Source organism: Patella vulgata, chromosome 9 (assembly GCF_932274485.2).
Source record: "Patella vulgata chromosome 9, xgPatVulg1.2, whole genome shotgun sequence".
Taxonomy (NCBI): domain Eukaryota; kingdom Metazoa; phylum Mollusca; class Gastropoda; family Patellidae; genus Patella; species Patella vulgata.
Genome location: NC_065887.2, coordinates 26,862,456 through 26,885,616, shown reverse-complemented (window position 1 = coordinate 26,885,616; position 23,161 = coordinate 26,862,456). Strand labels below are relative to the sequence as shown.

Here is a 23,161-nt window from a genome sequence, read left to right as displayed (position 1 = left end):
TGTGAGCTTGCTCTGAGTACTTCAGTTTCCTCCTACTTATAAAGAACACTCAAGCAAGAGAATTATCAAAGTAAAAATATACACGTTAGTCCCAATGTGACCCATTTCTCTCTCTCCTTTTATCATATGAGAGCTGTGGAGTTAAATAAAAGGTTGAATTGAAATAATGCTTGCAGGGCCCACAATCATTTTTAGCATTAATTTGAAGGATTACATTTTTTGATAATTACATGCATATACCTAAATTATATTGTCTTCACTTCAACATGTCTTGCAGGGTTCGGCTATAGTTATCTCCTATCAACAACAAATTGATGTGAAAATTGCAAAGTGTTTGAAAAATACACAAATAAGTCTGCATTTCAAACCATATTTAGCCAAGTCTACTGGCTGATGCTGTATCAATCATTAAACTGGCATCATAACTCAAGCTTGTGAAAATAAAATCCAACAATCTCATGTATACAGACAAAAAACTCTTAAAGTTTACGGCTCTATAAAATGTGATCGATTTCTCTTGGATCATTTAAATTTGCACAATTCATTGAATTGCTGTAAGAAGATTCAAGCGTTTCTGATATTAAAGCTCAAACAAAACCTTTATTCTGTTTATGTTAAGGTCACACAGATATCTTGGGTGATGTGCATGATAAATAGCTTGTTTTATCCACAAAATTGAACAAAGTTGTTTATGTCATTTATAGTAATAATTGTAATTCCAGTTTGCAAAGGCATTATTTTCTCAATAACAAGTCAATAACTGAATTATGTATTTTTAACCTTCAAATACACATTATGTCCAATATACACAATTAGATTAACATCAAATCTATCATACTTGTACCGTATTATGCAATTTACGTTTTTCTCATTCTAAACACATTTAGTGTAAATCTTGAATTATGTAGAAATTTGTTTTTGCTAGTTTTGTGTAATTGACATCTGTAATAAAGTTAGAGTCCACATAGAAACCTTTAACGGTTCACATTAAAATTAATTCATATCTAAATATTATTAATATAGGAATTATTTCTATAGCAGTTTTGCCGTCCACACCATACATAATTTTGTTCTTTTTGTGAATCAACAATAATAATTTCATTAATACCATTCTTCTGAATACCAATAAGCATGGTTAAAACGGGGGCATATAAAAGATTTAGTGTTCTTATAGATTCTTAAAATTACAAAAGCAAAGTTCTGAAGAGGCATAACAAAATCAAAATAGATATATATCCTACAATTTAAACAATGCATCTGTTACGCTAATCAGATGATAACTGGATGTTTGTATTAATCAGACATGTTTCATGTCTATCATAACCAGGTGCCAAAATCAGAAGAACTAAATCTGTTATCTTTTTACTGTAGATTTGTAAACTTTCCGTAATACCTTCAAAACATGCATGAGGGTGTGGGACGTCAATGGTTGTGTCATCCTGCTTCTTATTTTGACATTAAAATGAAAGAAACAAGTAATCCTATAACAAATATTATATATATCAGTAAATAGTTTATGAGGTGAAAAGAAGTGTATATGTAAAGGTATATTAAATGAATGTGGATAATGTTAGGAGACAAGGAGATTATAATATAAGACATATGGTACGTAATGAATAGCATATATACATGTACCTTTTATTATATACATCCATGTAAATAAAATCTCTATTGCGCCATCAATTTCAGGTACATGGCAAGCACACGAAATTCTTGGGGTATGATTACAGTACGATTAAGAGGATTGTGAACATGCTTGTTTACATGTATTAATTATATCTGAAAGGTCAAAATACAAGATAAACAAAAGAAGTCTTCCTAGATGGATATCACTACCCAGAAGTACACAAAGGTTCTTATGACTCATTCTACAGGAAAACTAGCGGCTGCCAGGCAGGATACGCCACATTTTGCAAGAGATGGATAGAGAACAAGCTAAAAACAAACACGATTTTTTTGTACAATCAGCGGCAATAATCCAGAAAGTTATGGTCTGAAATGCGCAAATATCAAAAGTTTCTGAGATCTTTGGGATATAAAGATATGTTTTATGTTTCATTAAAATCGGATAAAAATTGTGACCGCAAAAGGGTCCACAACCTCGGTATTACATACTTTTACAATATTTGCGTATCAGGAGCGGCCATTTTGTTGGGCAGTTTCAGTCAGATTTTTCATGAAATTCGAACTCAACCATCACTATGGTGTGACAGTGATATATTTGTACTGTTTTTAAAATTGGATCAAAATTTTGGCCTCTAGAGGGTTCACAACCTAGAAACGTGACTTTTTTGTACAATCAGAAGCCATAATCCAGGAAGTTATTGTCTGATATGCGTGAATATTTGTATGAAATTTGAACTCAACCTTCATTGATGTGTAACGGTGATATATTTAAATGTTTTTTAAAATTGAGTACAAATTGTGACTTCTAGCGGGTCTACAAGCTTAAAACGTGATTTTTCGAAAAACCAGGGGCCATAATCCAGGAAGTTATGATCCGATATGCACAAATATCGAAAGGAACATAATCTTTTGGTTATAAACACGTATTTCAAGTTTCATCAAAATCGGATCAAAATTGTGACCTCTTGAGGATCAACAACCTTGATATACCATATTTTTACACTGTTTGCGTACAAGGGACGGACATTTTGTCCGGCAGTTTTGTTCCGATTTTCAGGAAATTTTAACTCAACCATCATTAGGGTGTAACGGTGACATATTCAAATGTATTTTAAATCGGATAAAAGTTGTGAACTCTAGAGAGACAAGAAGCTACAAACGTGATTTTTCATACAATCAAGGACCATAATTCAGAAAGTTATGATCCAATATGCACTAATATTAAAGGAACCAAGACCTGTTGGTTATAAACATGTATTTCAAGTTTCATCGAAATGTGGGTGTATAAAAATATGGAACATTGGTACAGCAATGATAGGGTTCACCAGTTTCTTTTAATCTTTTTTTCTGTTCTGCACAAATTTTACTTTAAGGGATATAACTGTGGTGGGGTGACACAAATTCTTTGAAACCTTTAACTAGAACTTCTTTCACTTGAATATTCTAGGAACTTAAACAAGGCTGAATTATAGAATGGGCTTTAGGGGCGGCACCCAGCTGGAGGCCTCCAGAGATTAAGTGCAAGTTGTGAATGCCAAATCAAAGAACAGGTACCCAAAATTATTTCTTAAAAGAAGGTTTATTAAACGTACGTGAACAAAAATAAACACAGTTTATATCCTGGTTTCATAACGCTTAACTGTCTTTCTTTGAGTCTCCCACTCCAAGTACCACCTGTAACCCAAAATCTTAACCCAGTTCTGCTCTTAGACCCTGACCTATGGAATAACAGAATTACAGCAATAGCAATAAGAACCAAAACCTTTCACTGCACTATGGCTAGTTGCAGATCTGCAGAGATACATTGTATAATAACAACTGCTAAATTAATGCCTTGAATAATGTCCTACTGCTACCATTATTTAACAGAATGCTATCATATGGTCAACACTTCTTGTCCATCAAAGATAAAACTTGTTCTTATCAGAATTTTTAAAACCACTTTATGATGGGATACAATCACAAGATGATAGGCGGTATGTTGTGATTTTATCCCAGCTTCATCATTAATTCAGAGAGCAAGTTATCAGAAAATTGATAATTTGATTTTTTTTAGATCATATAGAATGGATAAAGAGCAATTTACTCCATATGATCAGAAGAAATCAAATTAACCATACATATGTAGATAGATATAGCAGCGGACAATAATGAAATAAAGGGGATTGAGGTTTTGTTTGTGTCAATTAGTCCATGCCTTGGCACTAGATTCTAGAAACAGATAAAATTTACAACAGAGGAAAGAGGGCGAGAGACAGAAACATATCTAAAGGTCCACTCATTTTGGGACTAATATATATTGATACTTGTATAGATTATAGACCTTTGGATCTAAAGTGCACCCTTTGGAACATGTATTATATTACCCTGGGTGATATTCCAACTTTAAATGCAGTTCATATAAAATGTCTTATTTAAATCCAAAAATTATCTTGGTGGTTATATGTATTGAATATTTCATGCTACGTTTACTTGTCTACTTACATGTCTCTTACATGTACATTCTAAATGCTAAGGAGTTAATCCAAAGTTAAAAAAAATGAAAAATACTGTTAAATGCTTAATTATTGTTTTTGAAGAGGAATGAAACAGTCAACTACAATTGCAGGAAGTGAAGGAGACTCTTGAAAATATGAAAATAACTTTTATAAACATAATGGTACAGGTATGCCATTGTTATAAAACAAAAAGTCATACACAAGTACATGTAATTAACTTTTATTGCCTTTAACTTTTCTATGTAGCAACATTTTATTATAGAGACCAGACCAATTTGGATTTAAAATGAAAAATACTATTCTCTCTATTTCAATATTATCCACCTGACATGTTACATGGAAGTCAAGAAATATAATGTCTGAATTTTAGGCACTGATGTCAATAACATCAAAGACCCCTACCAATTGTAGATACTCATGTAATTTGCAAGGAGTTTGTACACAGGAGTAGCTAACAAACAATGTAGACCCATAACAAAATGTTGCAATAAAAACATCTCTTATCTATAACTAGCTGGATGACATCTGATGGCTCGGATTTTCAACAAATTTGAATCCGATCTGTGGTTCAATGAGGGTTGATCATTAACTGTAAAAATGGATAATCAAGACTTTGTTTATTATCGTAACATCGGTAACAATGATAATCAATGCTACATTCTTATTGAAATGAGGTTTTGTCAGCTCAGGGTGAAGTTATTTGACTAATTTTTAGCATATTCCCTTTACAAAATCTATTTTTTAACTATTATGGCAAGAACTGTCAGCTCTTTATTTAATCTTCCATAAAGTCCATTAAGACTTAAAGAAAGAACTGCAATAGGCAAATTTATCTTTTGCATAATGCCTGTTTAATACCAGTACATTAATTAAACTAACCAGCAAGTTTGAAGTCATATTTCATTTTAAAGAATTTTGCTTGCAAGATTGGATTTCTGGGCTTCAAGATCAAAACCTTTTATTTTTATCATGTTTTTTCTTTTAAACTGAGATTCAGACTGTTTTCGTAGAGTACTAGTCTTGCAATCTAATGTTTGTTTAAATTGACCCCCTTTTTCATAGTACATAAACTCTTTTCGAGGCAATCTTCACAATTTCTGAATCTGCACATGGTTCCTCGCTGTTAAAATAACAGAGTACCACAAGTTGTTACTGTTCTGATTTAAGCTGTAACAACTACACACTAATATAGATCTAGTAGCCCCGGGAGACCCAGTATTCAAAAGATGTCTATAGAGAGGAACAGGTACCAAAAGATGTGGCTTATATTAACAAAACCACCACAATAGTATATATTAGCTTGATTCACCTGGCACTTCTCCCTAACAACTTACATAAACATCCCATTGTTTGTGGAATGCCAACATCTTTTTCCCTCAACTGAAGTCATTAACTAGTAGTGATAATAGTTCTGGGTAACATACTGATATACATCTATCACTAGTATACCAATTTTTTTTTATTACAAGAGACATTTACAATTCACAGAATAAGATCTACAATTTTTTATTCCAACTTCATTTATTTCAATTCAAGCGCTAAATCAAATCAGATTGTAACAGTTGATGTGTATCAGTAAAAGAATGTATCTTTCAGTTAACCTCCTTGCTGTGGATGGCACTAGCGCTATCGGTTCAATTGCACATTTATTATAATTGACGAACTAGCAACAAAAGTAACATATGCAATTCTGAACAATATTATTTGTCCTTTATATTATTAGAGATGTTTTCTATTCAAAAAATTGCATCCAAATGTGTTTTCATCACACTGCCATAGGACCATGAACCACAGAATAAATGACACTACTCTAGATTCTAGCAATTCCAAAAATAAGAAAAACAGAAGTATTATATAGGAATTCATACTGGGTTGATTATTATTATAATATACCTCTGTAAAACCTGTATTTTAATACTAGTGCTGGAAATAGACTACTTTTCTAGGTACAAAATGTATTTCTAAAGAAATAGAGAAAATATAATCTGGTAGAGTTTCATAAAACTTGCAGAGATCAAAGATGTTAAATATTTAATCAACTGGTTATTGCAATATTTTATAAAATAAGGGATGGTCACAAACACAACCTACATAAACCTATTTCTGTTTCATGATAGAACATCTGCCTTTACAGAACATTCAGTACTACAGTACTTATAAAACATAATAAAGTTTTCAAGCAGCTCATAAAAGTAAGTCTTTTTTATATGATTGTACTGTTCATAACTACATTATCAGGGGAATCCCTTTACAAATTCATTCATAATGTATAGTACCTGTTTGGTGAAACTTGAGTTGCCTTTCTTCAAAGACAAGTGATAATTAGTTTTCTTGCAAGTAAAAACTGATTAGGATACACACGAGGTCAAATAACAAGACGGATGTGTAGATAATTAGCTTGATGGATATTTAATACTTTGCCATTAAATGTCAGAAACAGGACCAATAATTGACATGTTCTTTTCATTAGCCTTCCTGATATAATATTCTATCATTTACAAAACAACTACATCATACAGAATATATCAGATCTACATGTACATGTAACTATAATGTATATTAGAGCTGGACGATAACCCTGGAAACATATATTGCAATATTTTCAAAAAATATGTAAATAAACATGCATAAAATCTTGGAAATGCCCCCGGTGTATACACTTGACACTTTGTAGTCAATATTATTAAAAATTCTTTAGCATAATTACAGTACAGAATTTTCAAACAAAATTTAATGAGCTGGTCCAAACACAGACAGATCTATGAAGACTTGCTAAAAAATTTATTATCCAACACATTACATGTAATTATGATATTTTAATTAAATTAAGAATATTTACACGAAGGAGGCCCAAGAAACATTTAAAAAAGCTTGTGTTCTTTTGATCATGCACGTTATTTTATAGCTACGGGTACGACTGGATGCTATTCATTTACCCTTGCAAACTCCTTTTTTTCTCATTCAAGTGCATACCTTCTTGAAAATGCATTATACAATGCAAGAATACTAAATTAAACTATAAAACATTAGTACTATGTGAAAAAGTGTCCACTGATTTAGTCAAATATACCGGAACTCTCAGTATAGTTGGCATTATTTATATTTCTGCTTTATTAAAATTTATTTCAGTCAGAAAATCAATGATTCCTTTGGAAAATCAAAGCATCGATATAAACAATTTGTCAAGATGCATAGAAATTGAACTGAAGCAGGGATAATTCTAATGGTACCAGTCGGGTGGAAAAGTGAGCGAGAAGTCACATGACATAAACAAAGCTCTTTATCTGCATTTGCAAACTTGGTGGAATGAACACTTAGGAGTTTATAACAGTATTTATTGCTACTTATTCATCATTAAGCAATAAAATATCGTAAAAACATAAAAAGGAAGACATGTTTTAAATATTTATGTAAAATATCATCCAGAAAAATGTTTGGTTTTTTAATATTTTTCTGAAGACAGTATTTTTGACGGTTTTTAATTGTGATGGTTTTATATCGAAAAACCGAAATTAATCTTTAACAGATTATTTCAACTTGAATCAATTACATTGTAAATCATATACTCTTTCAAGGGAAATAATTTGAACAAGTGATTATTTATTAAACTTTATTCACTGTGTCATTTCATAACCCACCAACCAAAAGTTTTGTGGAGTGACTTTAATTGAACTGAATTTGATTTATTCTATCCTCTGAAATCACAAGTTTATGCTTGTTTCATCAGTATCAATGTAACGTATAATGTAGTAGGTTAACTCCAAGATGAAAATAAGAGTCCCAATCATTCATTGAATCCAGATTAAGAAAATAACAAACATACATGTAGGTTAGAATATTCTTCGTCCTGTGACTTTACTGCGTATAAATTAATAGTTAGTTGGATGATCAATTCAACCCATCGAGTGTCTATAACAGTCAGATGGACTGGTGGACAGATGGGCAGGGGTGAAGACAATACATGTATAAGACCACACTTCAAAAGACATAGTGAAATGATCCTATAAATTGTTTATTCATTTTAATATTTAAGCATATCAAGTAATATACATGTATGTGTGCATCATAATATTATTATTTAAGGACAATAAATTCAGATCAATAAAAACATTCATTAATATTCATAAAACTGCTTCATAAATTCACATTTAATACACCAACGTTTAGCCATTGTATGAGTGAGTACTGAAGTTGAAGATATACATCGATTAGATACACCCACCTAGAGCTTTCAGAAATGGCATCAGGAAAATAATTATAAGTTTGGGATGCTAGCTTTCATTGCGAATTTAATTTTATTTCTACAGCAATAACACAAAATAAGCTCTTCTGTATAAGTATGTACGTGGGAAGCCATTTATACATATATTTGCAAATAATTAACAAACTGCATTGAAATCTGAACTCATCCACTGGGCCACAACAAGTTTTATCAAATAAGAAAAAATTAAATATCTAAACCATCCACTAGCTATTTGTGACTTAAATCCAAAATGTATTCAAATTAAAATTTATCAAGGCCTATTCCATGATTGATAAAAACTGAATATAAAAACAGATTATGATTCATTATGTATTAAAGTTACTTATAAGCTTATTTAAAGGGTAAAAATAGAAGAATAATGTGAATCAGTGACAAATAGTGGATGTAATTTAAATTGATGAACGGCATTAAAATTGGATCAGAAATGACTCCAATCCAGTCATAAGCAAATACATGTAGGGACTCAAGAGACGTTAGCACTTTGTAGATTGATAAAACTAGCAGTTGCAATGCAAAATACACCCACATTTTCCAAGAGATGGATAGAGAAGAAGCTAAAAAAAAAAACCGTGATATTTCAAACAATCAGGGGGCCATAATCCAGGAAATTGTGGTCTGAAATGCGCAAATATCGAAATGAAGTGAGATCTTTGGGATATAAACACATGTTTTAACATGCATACAGGGAGCGGCCATTTTGTCCGGCAGTTTCAGTCCGATTTTCACAAAATTTGAACTCCATCATTATGGTGTAACGGTGATATATTCAAATATTTTTTCTAATCGGATAAAAATTGTGACCTCTAAAGGGAACACAAGCTAAAAATGTGATTTTTTGTACCATCAGGAGCTACAATGTATAATCCAGGAAGTTATGGACCAATATGTGTGAATATCGAAAGGAACCAATCTTTGGATTATAAACATACATTTTAAGTTTCATCAAAATCGGCTAAAAATTGTGACCTCTAGAACAAGCTAAACATGTGATTTTTCGTATAATCAGGGGCCATAATCCAAGGGAACACAAGCTCAAAATGAGATTTTTTTGTATAATCAGGAGCCATAATCCAGGAAGTTATGGTCCTGTAGAGTGTCCACAAACAAATTGTGGACGGATAGATGGACGTCTGGACAGATAGGGGGCGACGACAAAATACGTCCACATTAAAATGTGGGCATATAAAAATAGAATTGACCTGATTTGACCATATACATTGTAGATACTTTTTACACATTCAAAGTTGAACGGACAGATGGACGTCTGGACAGACAGGGGGCGACGACAAAATATGTCCACATTAAAATGTGGGCATATAAAAATAGAATTGACCTGATTTGACCATATAGATACTTTGTACACATTCAAAGTTGAAAACTGTAACACATACATATACATGTACTTATAGAAACAGCTACTTATATATTTTGCTAAAGCACAAATGAATACTCTTAATCAATATCAAAAGTAAAGTTCTTAACAGCTTCTGTTCTAACCTTTAAATATTGTCCATGACGCAAGTGGGTACTTCTTCAATAGTTGTCCTAACATTAACAAACATGATAACGTAAATTTGTATAAGCTAGAGCAATCGTTCTACGACCCATATATTGACCAACTCAATTCATAGATTCCCTGTATTTTCCCTTGAATAGACATCTGTGGCCAGATTGAAGTTATTTAAGTAATTGTTGGTAGCTAATAAGTCTTAGCTGGTTTCATTAATGACCAATAGAAGTCAATCAAAGTTGGTTAAGAGATAGATTCTAGTCCATCAACAACCTCTCTCTTGCCGACAATAAAGACCTCAGTCATATATTTAGGCACAAGTCTAGTCCTTCTGTGAGGCGCCATAACCAGCTCTTGAAAAGTCTAATGGTCAGTACTACTAATTACCTTCTCATTAAACTCCTACTATTATCGTAAAATAAATTTATTTGTCAAACTGTTCGCTTAATAGAAACACATATTTTCATCAATAAATACATTTATTGACCATGTTTCTTCCAACATTATTTTGAACTGAACAGCAATCTGTTCTCTCAACCTGTAATGGAAAGCAAGCCTAAAAATGTGCAGGTTCAAAATATTCTATTACAACCTTTGATCTAATATCTGGAAACAGAGTTTAAACAGTTTCAACAGGTGAGTGTATAGGTGGATCCCAAAACAACATAGCCAGTAATTAGTTTTGATAATTTCACAGACCATTGGCAAGAAGTATGGGACGGCAATTTGATAGACAAATAGAGCATAGATGTAACTATAGCCACTGTAATTATGGGAAATTGTTTTCATTGGTGCACATGTTAGACATCATTTTAAAGGGAATCGATTAAAGATATGTTCCTTCTACATTTTGTATGTTCAACCGCCTATTTACTTGTACGTACATATAAACAATCTTTAAAGACTCTATCCAAACCAGGGCTTCCACTTTAAAATTTTCACTGCCGGTCATTTTTGGTCATTTTTGATAACGCACGAAAACTTTTCAAAGTAAATTTATATTTCATGTTTTTTATTCATGGTAGGGTATTGTGAATTCACGTGTCTATACTACTTTGTCACCATGGGGTGCACAAAAAAAAATATATTTGACTTAAAAATGAAATATTAGTAAGGCTCATGATAATTATTTAATAATTAAATATTCCGTTTTGGCTACTTAAATAACGAAATAGTTGAATTGACCGGAGAAAAACCATTTCAGTAGCTCACACGTAATTAATACGTGCTCTATAGAAAACACACTGACCTGGATAATTTTAAGTTGTAATACAATAACTTTGAAATGAAGATAAATATATAATTATCCATGGCATACATCTCACATTTTTTTGGTTTTAGACCATCTCTTACGGAAGTACGGGCCGCAGAATTGTGACTTAAATCCTAAAAATGTATAACTAAATGACTAACGGATAACTAACTTCACGGCTAGCGACACTAGCGCCCCCTAGAATATGGTCGTGTATAAGTGTAACCGTATATACACAACATTTCTTCTACACGTGGAATTATCAATACTTCATAGCAATTGCCCTTTTTCGAAGATCATAATAACCTCGTTTACATTGTGCCTGACCGTAGTAGCGGTAAACGGCTTTGTTGTTGAAAATTCTTATGACACGTGGTCAATATGTGAGTGATTAACAATGGGCCGCTTCACGCCGTTGATTAGATTCCCACTTATTAACATTTATTGTTCTACTACCAGATACTCATCATTAATTATCAAAACAACACTCAGTATAATCTGTTGACGACTATATATACAACTCTATAACACCAATCACGAGATTGGCTTCTAGACGACGTGCATTCTTGTATAGTTACACAGTGAAGGTCGATCGTAGTCATGTTTGAAATTTTTTTTTTTTTAAAAAAAGACCCTCTTTCCGGCGTGCAAAATGACCGTTAGGTCAGATCTAGGAACGGTCATTTTCCATAGCCGTAGGTCAAGACCGGCATATACAGCCGACGTGGAACCCATGATCCAAACTACTGGGGGAAAAAAATAAGAATTCTTAAAAAAAAAAATATTACCAGTTATGATTGGGAAATCCTGTTCTTTTTTTAAATCTAAAAATACCACCATGAAGAGTAACATGTCACTAAACAGGTAAGCCTAGACATAAGGCACCTGGTCACAGACTTTGTCAAGTACAAATTATCACATAACGTACATATTATAATGTATGTTGTGTGATAATTTGTAACTGACAAAGTCTATGACAGGTGTGTTATATTCAGACTTGACAATAGGTGAAGATTATCATAGCTTACACCTCAAACTATTGCCTATGTGAAATGATCATCTATTACCCATCGACAGCAGTCTTCTCCCAAACTGGTGGGTGACTGAATAGAATTTCTCTATTATTTTCTTTTCCAGGTTACAAGATGACCTAATTAATTTATTACAAAGGATCACATCTTAAAGCCTTTGGGAAATGTACAGAACATTTCAATCCAAGTTGCTGTAGCCGAGGTGACTGTACATTGTTATAACACCATACGCAGGGGGACATTGGCTAGGTTCTTTGAGAGAGTCTATTTTCATGTCTACTTCTGAAATCGACATAAGAACCAGAGCCAGGGGAAGATAACCAACCAGAAACACTTTACCAGAGTAAGTGTAGCTGATAATGCTCTTAACCATTAGATGAGGAATTTGAATATCTCTAATGTAAATGTGTTATCAAATCACACCCAATGGGTAAAACAAGTTTTTTTCAGACCAGTTAGGATCTCAAAGAGAACAAGATATCAAATTATGAATTAAATTTGCAGCACAAGGGACATTTTTTCAATTTGTAACCATTTTCTATACAAAGCATGCATTTCCACAAGCTCAAGTCTGACCAATTAAGTATAGTGCACCCAGGAATCAGATCCTTAGCAGTATGGAAAATGTAGTGATGATACTTTCAAGGCAAGCTATCAGTGTTTAGTATCAAATAGTATTGGCCACTCTGGACAAACAGCAATGGTTCTTTAACAAATATATTACAAATTCATGGTTATCGCGGTACTTAGGTCAATTATTTGTAGTAAAGACCTAACGTCACAGCTGGTATCTAACATCGAAACTTGTGATATATTCTATTGCTCTACTTAATTTACTAGCTATCGTACTTTACTAGGCCATAGAACATCAGCCTATAAATTGGATTATAATGAGTTACTACCAGGATTATATGAAATGGAAATTTATGTTATATTAATTAAATGGAGTAACCTAGTTTTATACAACCATAAATAATGTCATAGTAGATCTGCATGAAAATGCAATTTTGAATTTATCTTATATAAGCTGAGGTAAAAATGTGTTGGTTTTTTTTCAAAAGAAAAACATGCCAAAAAATAAATAAACTAAAGTTGAAGACCATATATGTATTTAAACAAAGTTATTTTCACTGAAAAACACACCAGTCCCAAATTTCTTCAAGCCACCAGATCATAATTAAGTTATCCACAGGACCGTTAGCCCCTATAAGCTCATAACTTGTTCATTCGGCCATAATCGACTCTCGATGGCTGAGGTAAAAATGTGTTGGGTTTTTTTCAAAAGAAAAACATGCCAAAAAATAAGTAAACTAAAGTTGAAGACCATATATGTATTTAAACAAAGTTATTTTCACTGAAAAACACACCAGTCCCAAATTTCTTCAAGCCACCAGATCATAATTAAGTTATCCACAGGACCGTTAGCCCCTATAAGCTCATAACTTGTTCATTCGGCCATAATCGACTCTCGATGGCTGAGGTAAAAATGTGTTGTTTTTTTTTCAAAAGAAAAACATGCCAAGAAATAAGTAAACTAAAGTTGAAGACCATATATGTATTTAAACAAAGTTATTTTCACTAAAAAACACACCAGTCCCAAATTTCTTCAAGCCACCAGATCATAATTAAGTTATCCACAGGACCGTTAGCGGCTATAAGCTCATAACTTGTTCATTCGGCCATAATCGACTCTCGATGGCATCAGATTTCTCCGATATTAAATAGATTAGAACAGTTCAGCCATATTTTGATTTAAGCTAAAAATGGTGGAGCGAGACTTAGCTTCGAACAACCAGTACGGTGGTTGAAATTATTGAACACGTCTTGTTAAATCTTCAACAGCTAATATCTTCGCTCGCAGTAGAGTACCGGTAATTTGAATGAAATTTTCAAATTATTCATTTTACATTATCTATTTTCGAACTATTATAGCAAGAAAGCCTAGCTCTTTATCTAAATCTTAAATAATGTATCTTTAATTAGAATTCAAGTTATCGTGTCCGAAAGCATTAACCAATCCAATTGCTTATCTCTGCTTAGCCTTAGCAGAAAATGCTCATCTTTGAACTCCAGCAAGGCATTCACCTAATAAACACATCAAGTTTGAACATTCTAGCTCAATTAGGAGGAGGGTTACTGGGTCCCAAATTGTGTGACAGACAGGCAGCCGGATGGGCAGACAGACATACATGGATGGCCGGACGGCCCGGCAGACCCATTTTATTAGTACCCTGCTTTCTTTAAGTTTGAAAGGCGGGGGACAATAACATTCATATACATGTACATCACTGACACCCAGAACGTGGACCAATAACAATCAACATCTTGTGAAATAACAATCATTTATTTGTGTCAAACCCAAATTAATGTAACAATAAAACCATACCACAGATATAGAATCAATGTCCACTAACCGATATAGACATTATCAAGCCATAATTACAGTATTAATGTACTTTGTCTCTCATGAATGGATTTGTTTATTAAAGAGTTTTGGGGACGAAACTGTTAATGTTGGCTTTAATCATGATAAATGTGATAATTTGATATCATATGCTGTGTTTATTGCACGGACAATACGTGTATTGTATGTATTGAACCATCAGAACTTCAACGATGCTAGTGGTTACTGCCATTCAGAGCACAGACAAAACAGAATGGAAATAACATCTCTGTTGGGAATTTCTTTGAATCTTTTGTGACAATCAATTTATATTATATACTCTGGTTTGATTAAACTCATTCATTATTATCAATGGGTAGCAGTTTTTTGTTGACTAGTGGTAATAAAATGCATTGTAGCCTCCCAACAATCCAAGTTCTTTAATAGCAATTAGATTATTTTATCTAACTCATAGGCAAATGTTCATTATCCTGGGAGTAATGGGTCTTTTATAGACTTGCTTTTTATGGTTTAAAAATGAAAAAAAAAAATAAGGATGAGGATAATTTTTTCACAGTTTTACATCAAATAATGATTATTCTAGTTGATTTTCATCTCATATGGTGAAAATGTCAGCTACGGAAGGTAAATCAAATATGCAAACAATTTAACACAGGACTGAGATTTTAGTAAAACAAGTACAAGCATGCTATGGACCAGGAATAGAGCATGATGTCATCGCATTTATATTGGAATTGCAACATATTAAAAATCGATATACGCAATTGTCAAAGGATCAAGCATGCCAAGTTTCATGTTGATCGTACTAATGATTGTTCGAAGATTGTCACAACCAAGAAAAACAACAAGAACAAGAAAGTGAGTAGCGCTTGGGACTCAGTTCCTTGTCCAAAAGAAGGGGGTCATGGTGGCTAAGACGCTAGCACGCTAGCTCGCTAGCCTGGAGGTCGGGCGTTCGATCCCTGCATTGGCTGAGAAAGTTCATCCAGATTTTCCGGCGTGGTTCCCCCTTGTCAGTGATGCAGGATTGGGAATCTGACAAGGACAGCTGTCTAGTCGTTTGGATGGGGCGAAAAAATGAGGTCCCGTATACACATTGGCGTGTATGTAAAAGATCCCTCGACAGTTGGAACTCAATATAAGAGTAGGCCGTAGTGCCTCTGTCTGGGCAAAATTTCCCTCATAGCACACTGTATGGTGTATGTCCATCTTCATTAGCCCAGTTCGGAGCAGTAGGACGTTAAACCCCATTTCATTTCATTTGTCCAAAAGAAGTGTTCATTAAAAATGAACAAAGAAAACATGTACATGTACCCCCTCAAAGCATTTCATTTGATTCAGCCCAGTCTGAATTGCTGAGCCAATATGTCCCTTTGTTGGAGAACTGTTTTCAATCTCTCGAACAATCAAATAACTTGCAGCAAACTCCCAAAATGCTTTACTTAGTACCAATGCTCTTGCAAAGTGTTTCTTTTTTGTGTTGGTATATGTATATGTAAACAAACCTTCAAGAAACTTTGTTCTACAGATTCTACACGCTTGACATCAACTTTAAGCACTATACCATAGAAAATAAAATTATACAACGTTTCTAACAAATGAAGTAAATACCATCAAGTTAATGACCAAACTCAATTATTTAGTAAAAAAAGAAAGAAAAATAATCACTATTCCATCACTAGATTCTATTCTTCATTGATGGCTGTCTGCACGCAATCAAAAACATCATATATATGTTACTTTTTAAAACTGATATTATGTAATGGATGTGAATTGATGTGACATTAAGTCCATTTACACAATAATACATGTATGTTATATTTCAATTAAAATAAAAAAATAAATACATGTATAATGGATACACATGAAGAAGTCACAACTTGCTGTTGTTTTTCTTATTTTTTTCCCCCCAAGTGCTAAAAATATTTGTAGCAAATAGGAATTTGCACCATATCGCAGTACAGTATGATTTGTACAGTTTTAAGTTGTGAAAGAAATGAAATGAAATGAAATGGAGTTTAACGTCCTACTGTTCTGCTCCTAACCTGGGCTAATGAAGACGGGCATACGCCATACAGTGTGCTATGAGGGAAATTTTGCCCGGACAGCGGCACTACGGCCTACTCTTATATCGAATTCCAACTGCCAAGGGATCTTTTACGTGCACGCCAATGTGTACACGGGACCTCGGTTTTTCGTCCCATCCGAACGACTAGACAGCTTTCCTTGTCAGCCCCTCCGTCCTGCATCACTGACAAGGGAGAACCACGCCGGAAAATCTGGATGAACTTTCTCGGCCAATGCAGGGATAGAACACCCGACCTCCAGGCTAGCGAGCTAGCGTCTTACCCACTTACCCACGTGATCCCCAAGTTGTGAAAGAAAGGAATGATTTTTAGTAGCTCCTATTATTATACTTTAATCAGTTTGAAAATAAATCTGTATCCAAAGCTTTGGAGAAAATTTTTGCCTACTCTATCAAATTCCAACTGTGGAGGGAGGGGGGGGGGGCATATCAAGCACGTCAAAGAATACTTGTAATGACACTGTTGAGCCTACAGGACTCTCAAAACACCTGATACCACATGCCACTGGGCTTGTCTATAACACAGATGTTCATGGTCACAACTATGCATCAAATGACCAGCTAATAACTATTTTGCCAGTCCATGGAACTTTGTCTTTCATAGTATCAAAGTTAAATATTCAGTGTAATATAATGTCTACATCATAGAGTTAACACATAGTTGACAACTATGAAATTGAGGGAAATTCTGACCTCGTCAAGTCACTGCAAATGATCAGCTCATAAAACACAAAATCTATGAAGCAGCTTTGAAATCTGTATTCATTAAGATGGATATCGATCAAGCATATTGCTGGTAATTGCATTCTAGATGTATATGTATATCTGAGACAATAATATACACACTCTTACAGAATGTGCAGATACATTGTTAGTTTAATAATGCAATTCCTAGATACCCAAAAGTTCTTGTTTGACTTTGCACACAAACTGAACATTTCTACATTAGATATTTTGGTTTTGAGATTGTTACATGTAATTGAGTTTATTTCTATTTATCTTACATATGTACATATACAAGTATGTTTTCAGGATAGAACAGATACAAACATGGCCAAAAATATGGACACCTTTATACACATTTGTATATGCATAGCCCTCAAACTAAATTTTGTTGGTCATTATATGTTATCCATATTGTTACTAGTCATAATTGAGGACGGCCACTATAACATTTAGTAAATATTCCCTTCAAGCAATCAATGACTACAGGTAATGAGTTTTTATTGCAACAAATGTGAGATATTAACCAAGTTTCAATGATTTTACATCTACATGTAAATGAAACCGGTCATTTAGGTTTTACAAATTCAAAATATGATGTTTATGTTAATTTTCACCGATAAATATCAAATCATGCATAAAACAATATATACCTTAAATTTACATTGTTTAGGAACCCCAAAAAGACAAACTACTCTTGCAACTCCAATGTTTTGGTCTAAAATACTTCTGTAGAACAATATTTCACTGACAAGGATGGCACGGTAGACAAACATCCAGAATATTAAACTACCAATGAGTCTATGGCTATGCGAGTGAGAACAATCGATCACCATTCCTCAGTATTTAACCATATTAATTGGTAAATATTCATATTAAGCTACTTGTATATATATTCTAATAAATAAGTCTCTGTTGCATGCAACCCTCTCGAATAATGTCTAATATTTAACTCTCAATAACATATTCTACTGTAAAAAGATACGAATTTGATTGTCAGCTAGTAAAATGTAGATGCTGATCATTTGTTCTATGAATTATTAACACTATTGCCATTTTAAATTTACATAAATATATGTATACCGGTACAAGTAGGAAACTCATCCCATGTTATTTATTTATCTTTTATTAGAATGCCCATAGAAAAATTTTAAAAATCTGACAAATTTGTTTTTTAAAACTTGTTAGACAATGCAGTATTAAATTGTTACTGTCAGTTTTCTTACAGTTTTATTCAATAATCAATCCAAGTAATCATTATAATATCCTTCAATCAATTTTAGTTTCCAGAGACTAAAAAATGTGTTATCACACTTCAAATGAGGAGTCATTCATGCATGAAATGAAAAAAACTAAAAGTAGACCTCTGACAGCGTGGTGCTTACAGATAGAGATGAACTAAAAGGAGGAACAACTCATGCATGAAATGTCTCCTGAGATGGAAAAAACTGGAAGTAGAATACTTGACTGGAAGGTTTGTCCGATAAGAAAAGATGCTTCCTTTTGTCATCTGCAGACACCTACAGTTCATTACTCAGATTTCTCCTACATCCGAAGCTTGAATTATATAGCCTACATGTGTTCTGTTAATAAAATCACTATTTTCGTACCCAAAAGTAGTGTACATGTAAATGGACAGTTTGAAGACGGACTAGACTAAGACTTCATCAAAATGCGCACACACACAGAATGGCAATGTCAAGTGAGTTCAAAGAGCCTAAGAGTGGTAAAAAAAAATTGTATTTTGAATCATGATCACAGTTTATGTGGTCTTAAAAATTAGATATGATTTGAGTACTGGAAAAGCTGACATTTAGTATGAAATCTTTAATAAAGTATCTGTGTTGAGCTTCATTTTTCAAATTACAAACATAATTTGTGTTCTATTCAATAGCTAAGTCTACTGTTAAAGCTGTAAATATTCAATGTCTCCCAACAATTTTCAGTATATAATTGGGTATGTCTTCTTTTCTTCAACACCACTTCAGGTTTATTTTGGAAATTCACATACACAACACATGTTGTATTCTTGTATATTTGAGCACTTATGTCTTCATTTTAAAACTAAATTTCGCCTCTGATTTTGATAATTATGAATGTTGAAATATTGGAATATGCATATATACTTAATGAATATATCTAACTGTAGATGTATAAGAGTAATAATAACTCAGGAATCATAACATAAAACAGAAATATTAACATGATGTAAATTCAGAACTCAAAAATGTATGAATATCAGTCATAAATGTAAACAATGTATAACACTATGGTAAAATACAGTTTATACTCACTTTGTCCATCGAATTTTCTAATTATGGTATCAATAAAGATGTTGGGAGGGGCCACATGTCCTCGTCGCACAGGCATTGTTAATTCTTAGATGATCAGACACAGTTAACTCATATTTCCAAACCAGAGTATTACACTAAGGAAAAATGGCTGTGCAAAATTTTACGTAATAAAATATAAGCTAAATCACAAGAACGGCAGTACTACTAAACAGTATGTTGCGACGAGATTGACACAATAGGCACACAAAAGGTCTGGCATACATAAACGATATATTTAGGAGCAGACATTATGCCATTTATACATCTTTTCACGCTATCATCGTATTCGTTATAACAACATAGCTACTCTCATAGCATCGTCTACTGCCTCATCACAGCAGCTGGAAATCTTCTTCCGCACAGCCGCAGTACTATTGGCTTCATCCGCAAACGTCATTCTGTGGAATCGGTCAGACAGGGACGAGGTCTAGCAGCCGTGATGAAAATTAGGACTAGCGTAAAATTTGTTTTAACAGGTCTCATCTGTTTTGTAAGCTGTGAAAATGATATGTCGGCTTGCGCGAAGTACAAACCTTCAATATATTGTAGAGCGATGAATAAATAACACAGCCAAGTATCGATTTTCATGAAAGGGCCACGCGCGAATACCCAGGCGTGCGCGCTTGATCGAACATGCGGTACTTTGATCACTGTAACAGGTACATACTTGAGAGAGTTTCACAGAGAGTGAATGCAACCAAAAATGATAACCGTACATTAGAATTAATTGCATATTTTTTTGTATTGTTTGATGGGGTAAAATGAAAAGGGTTTATAATTCCGATTGATAGCCTTTCAGTGCGCGGAATAAATGAATATGTATATTAATATTAATGATATTTGCTTTTTATATACTGTAGGGTCTATACATTTAACTATAATTTTGCTCTCGCATCCCAAGGAACAGCGTCTAGTCGATCGGATGGGATGAAAAACAGAGGTCCCGCAAAAGAATCCTTGACAGCTGGAATTCAAAATAGCTGGAGTATCTCGGTTCCGGGGAAAAGATTTCTTCACTGCACACTGCTTTGCGTATTCCCATTAGTCCGGATGGTGCTGTACGCCTGGGCCCTGTTTGTCGAAATCTTGACTAAAGATAAAAAATTTGGATTTTATCTTGGTTAAAATTTCGTGAAACAGGCCCAGGACGTTACTAAAACACCATTTTATTTCATGCCTCCAAATTCGGGGCACTATTTTACCTAGGCTGATTATCATCACTACGTGGATAAAAATCTTGATGTACCGGTACATCGATCTTCACTAATACATATCACGCCCGTCGGAACGAAATTCATATTTAGGTGTGTGGTTTGGGGCTGTGAGCGTTTCGGCCCAAAATGAAAATGTTTTTCGTGGACATGTTCCATGATATTTTTCAAACGTACACCCATTTGCAAAATGAATTATAGAATATTCATCCGTATTTGGGTAACGTAATAATACACTTGCAATACACAATAAACCGAGGCCTACTGACGATTTCACAATTGACCGACCATTGATGTATCTAAGGGCCATATTTTAGTACTGTATTCAAATTTTACTATTTTAAAGCTATAAGCCGATTGAAAAGACTCCAATCAAAATCTGCGTTCTTTCGGATAATGCGATTGTTGGAATATCTATATATACACGGGAAAAGCCATCATACTTTCCTTGGTGTTTATTCAGTGAGGAATACTTTAAGAACCTCGGATTATTATTTTTTTTTTTTTTTTTTTTTCCAACTCTTCTATTTTCTGTAATTGATGTCAAAATAGTCCGTAGACAGGTGTCATATAATGTTTACGTGCAGTTATTTGCTGTCAAGTTCGTCAAGGATCGATCATAGCACTTGTGGAACTGGTTTCTCCCCAGTTGTTTGTGATGTAAATCCAGGTTGTTTTTGTTTTTCTTGTTGGTTATGTTTTATTGAGCATTCTGCAGTTTTCAACGTTGTTTCTAAAAAAAACCCATTAAAATATCATTTCTAATACTTTTAATTCAGACTTTACCTAAATATTGCGCAAATTAAAATCTAAAACAATAATTATTAGTGAACGTGTATATTTATATTTTGTTTTACGGTTTTTAAGGGATTTTGAGCGTATGTTTTTGTTGATTTTTCTTTTTTTCTTTTTTTTTTGCCAAAAGTATACAAGAATCTGTATACCACACATACTACCTGTACTCCTATAGCAGTTACGTCTAGTTGTTGATGAAGATTAAAGGACAGATTCTGAAATCGATGTTCTTTTTCCGAGACAGACCGTTCTTTACAATGATCAGGAGTATTTTACCCTGAGATCGATATTTTCGCCACCTTATGTACCCTTTACATAATTGTCAAGAGGCAGGATATGCTTATTGTACTTCTTTTATTATGAGTCCACATGTACATTTTGGTTTAAATCATTGGGATGGTGCTTATAAATATATTCCCCTATCAGTAGTAACGGTTGTTATGTACAAGATAATGGCATGCTTAAAACTGTTATTCATATACGTCCACTATACGAAATATTTTTCCATACCACGCAACAGATACACCGTAAACTATATGTTTGTCCACATGAAAGGATGTTGCACGCGCATTTTTATGTCACCTTCTTAATTATTAAACAATGCGGGCCAAATGGACCCATTCTTACATAGGCCTACATTATGGCTATTGATAGCTTACATTGGTTTTTTATTCAATTCATACCGGTTATGTTCAAGATCAAGTAATAATAATTCCACCTTTTTTATACAAGCCAGCCCATTTCTCAAAGTGGGGTGTGTTTAATGTAACGATACACTATTTGTATTTGTCGGTAAAAAATAAAATTTCTCACAGCCTATGCCCTTAATTGATTGTTTAATATTTAATTAAGAAAACCATATCAAAATGCTTACTCTAGATAATGTCTCGGCTTGGATTCAATTGGATTTAAAAACTGTCCAGCAATACATTTTTGCAACCAACAAAATGGCAACTGGTTTATCACATAGCCAAACAGGATATAGATCGCTGCAATTTCAATTCCACATATCTCTGAACGGAATTGGACCATTTGTGACTGACAATCCTTTTACAGAATCATCTTTCCTATAGCGTTAAAATGCCACACCGGGACGTTAATTGCATAATTACGTCGTTTAAGTAATTAAGTCTTTAATTCATTATCTCCCACAGTCTTCGACATTGAAAACACGAATTATTTGTCAGTTTAAAGCAACATTGATGTTGTGATCTTACCGAGAAAAGGTAGGCTTTTGATATCCAATATTTAAAACAAAATACACGAATTGTGTACCAGATTGCGTTCCAGCGCCATTTGTAACAAGGGGCTCGAAGAACGAGACTAGATATATTCCACAAGGTTAGATCTGATTGATAAGGCCAACTTCAAGTTTGGTCCATATTCCACAAGTCATGTCAAACGGTGACGCAATATTCATATCCGAAG

General features: G+C 33.5%; 1 protein-coding gene across 1 annotated transcript in view; it reads right to left on the bottom strand.

Annotated features, from left to right (window-relative positions):
• Positions 1 to 20,024, bottom strand: part of LOC126831546 (potassium voltage-gated channel subfamily H member 7) — a 130,312-nt gene extending 110,288 nt beyond the window's left edge. Inside the window, exon 1 of the mRNA XM_056103200.1 lies at positions 19,689 to 20,024. Within this exon, the coding sequence (XP_055959175.1) occupies positions 19,689 to 19,764 (76 nt within the window). The 5' untranslated portion in view covers positions 19,765 to 20,024. The remainder of the gene's footprint in view (positions 1 to 19,688) is intronic.
• Positions 20,025 to 23,161: the final 3,137 nt, after the last annotated feature.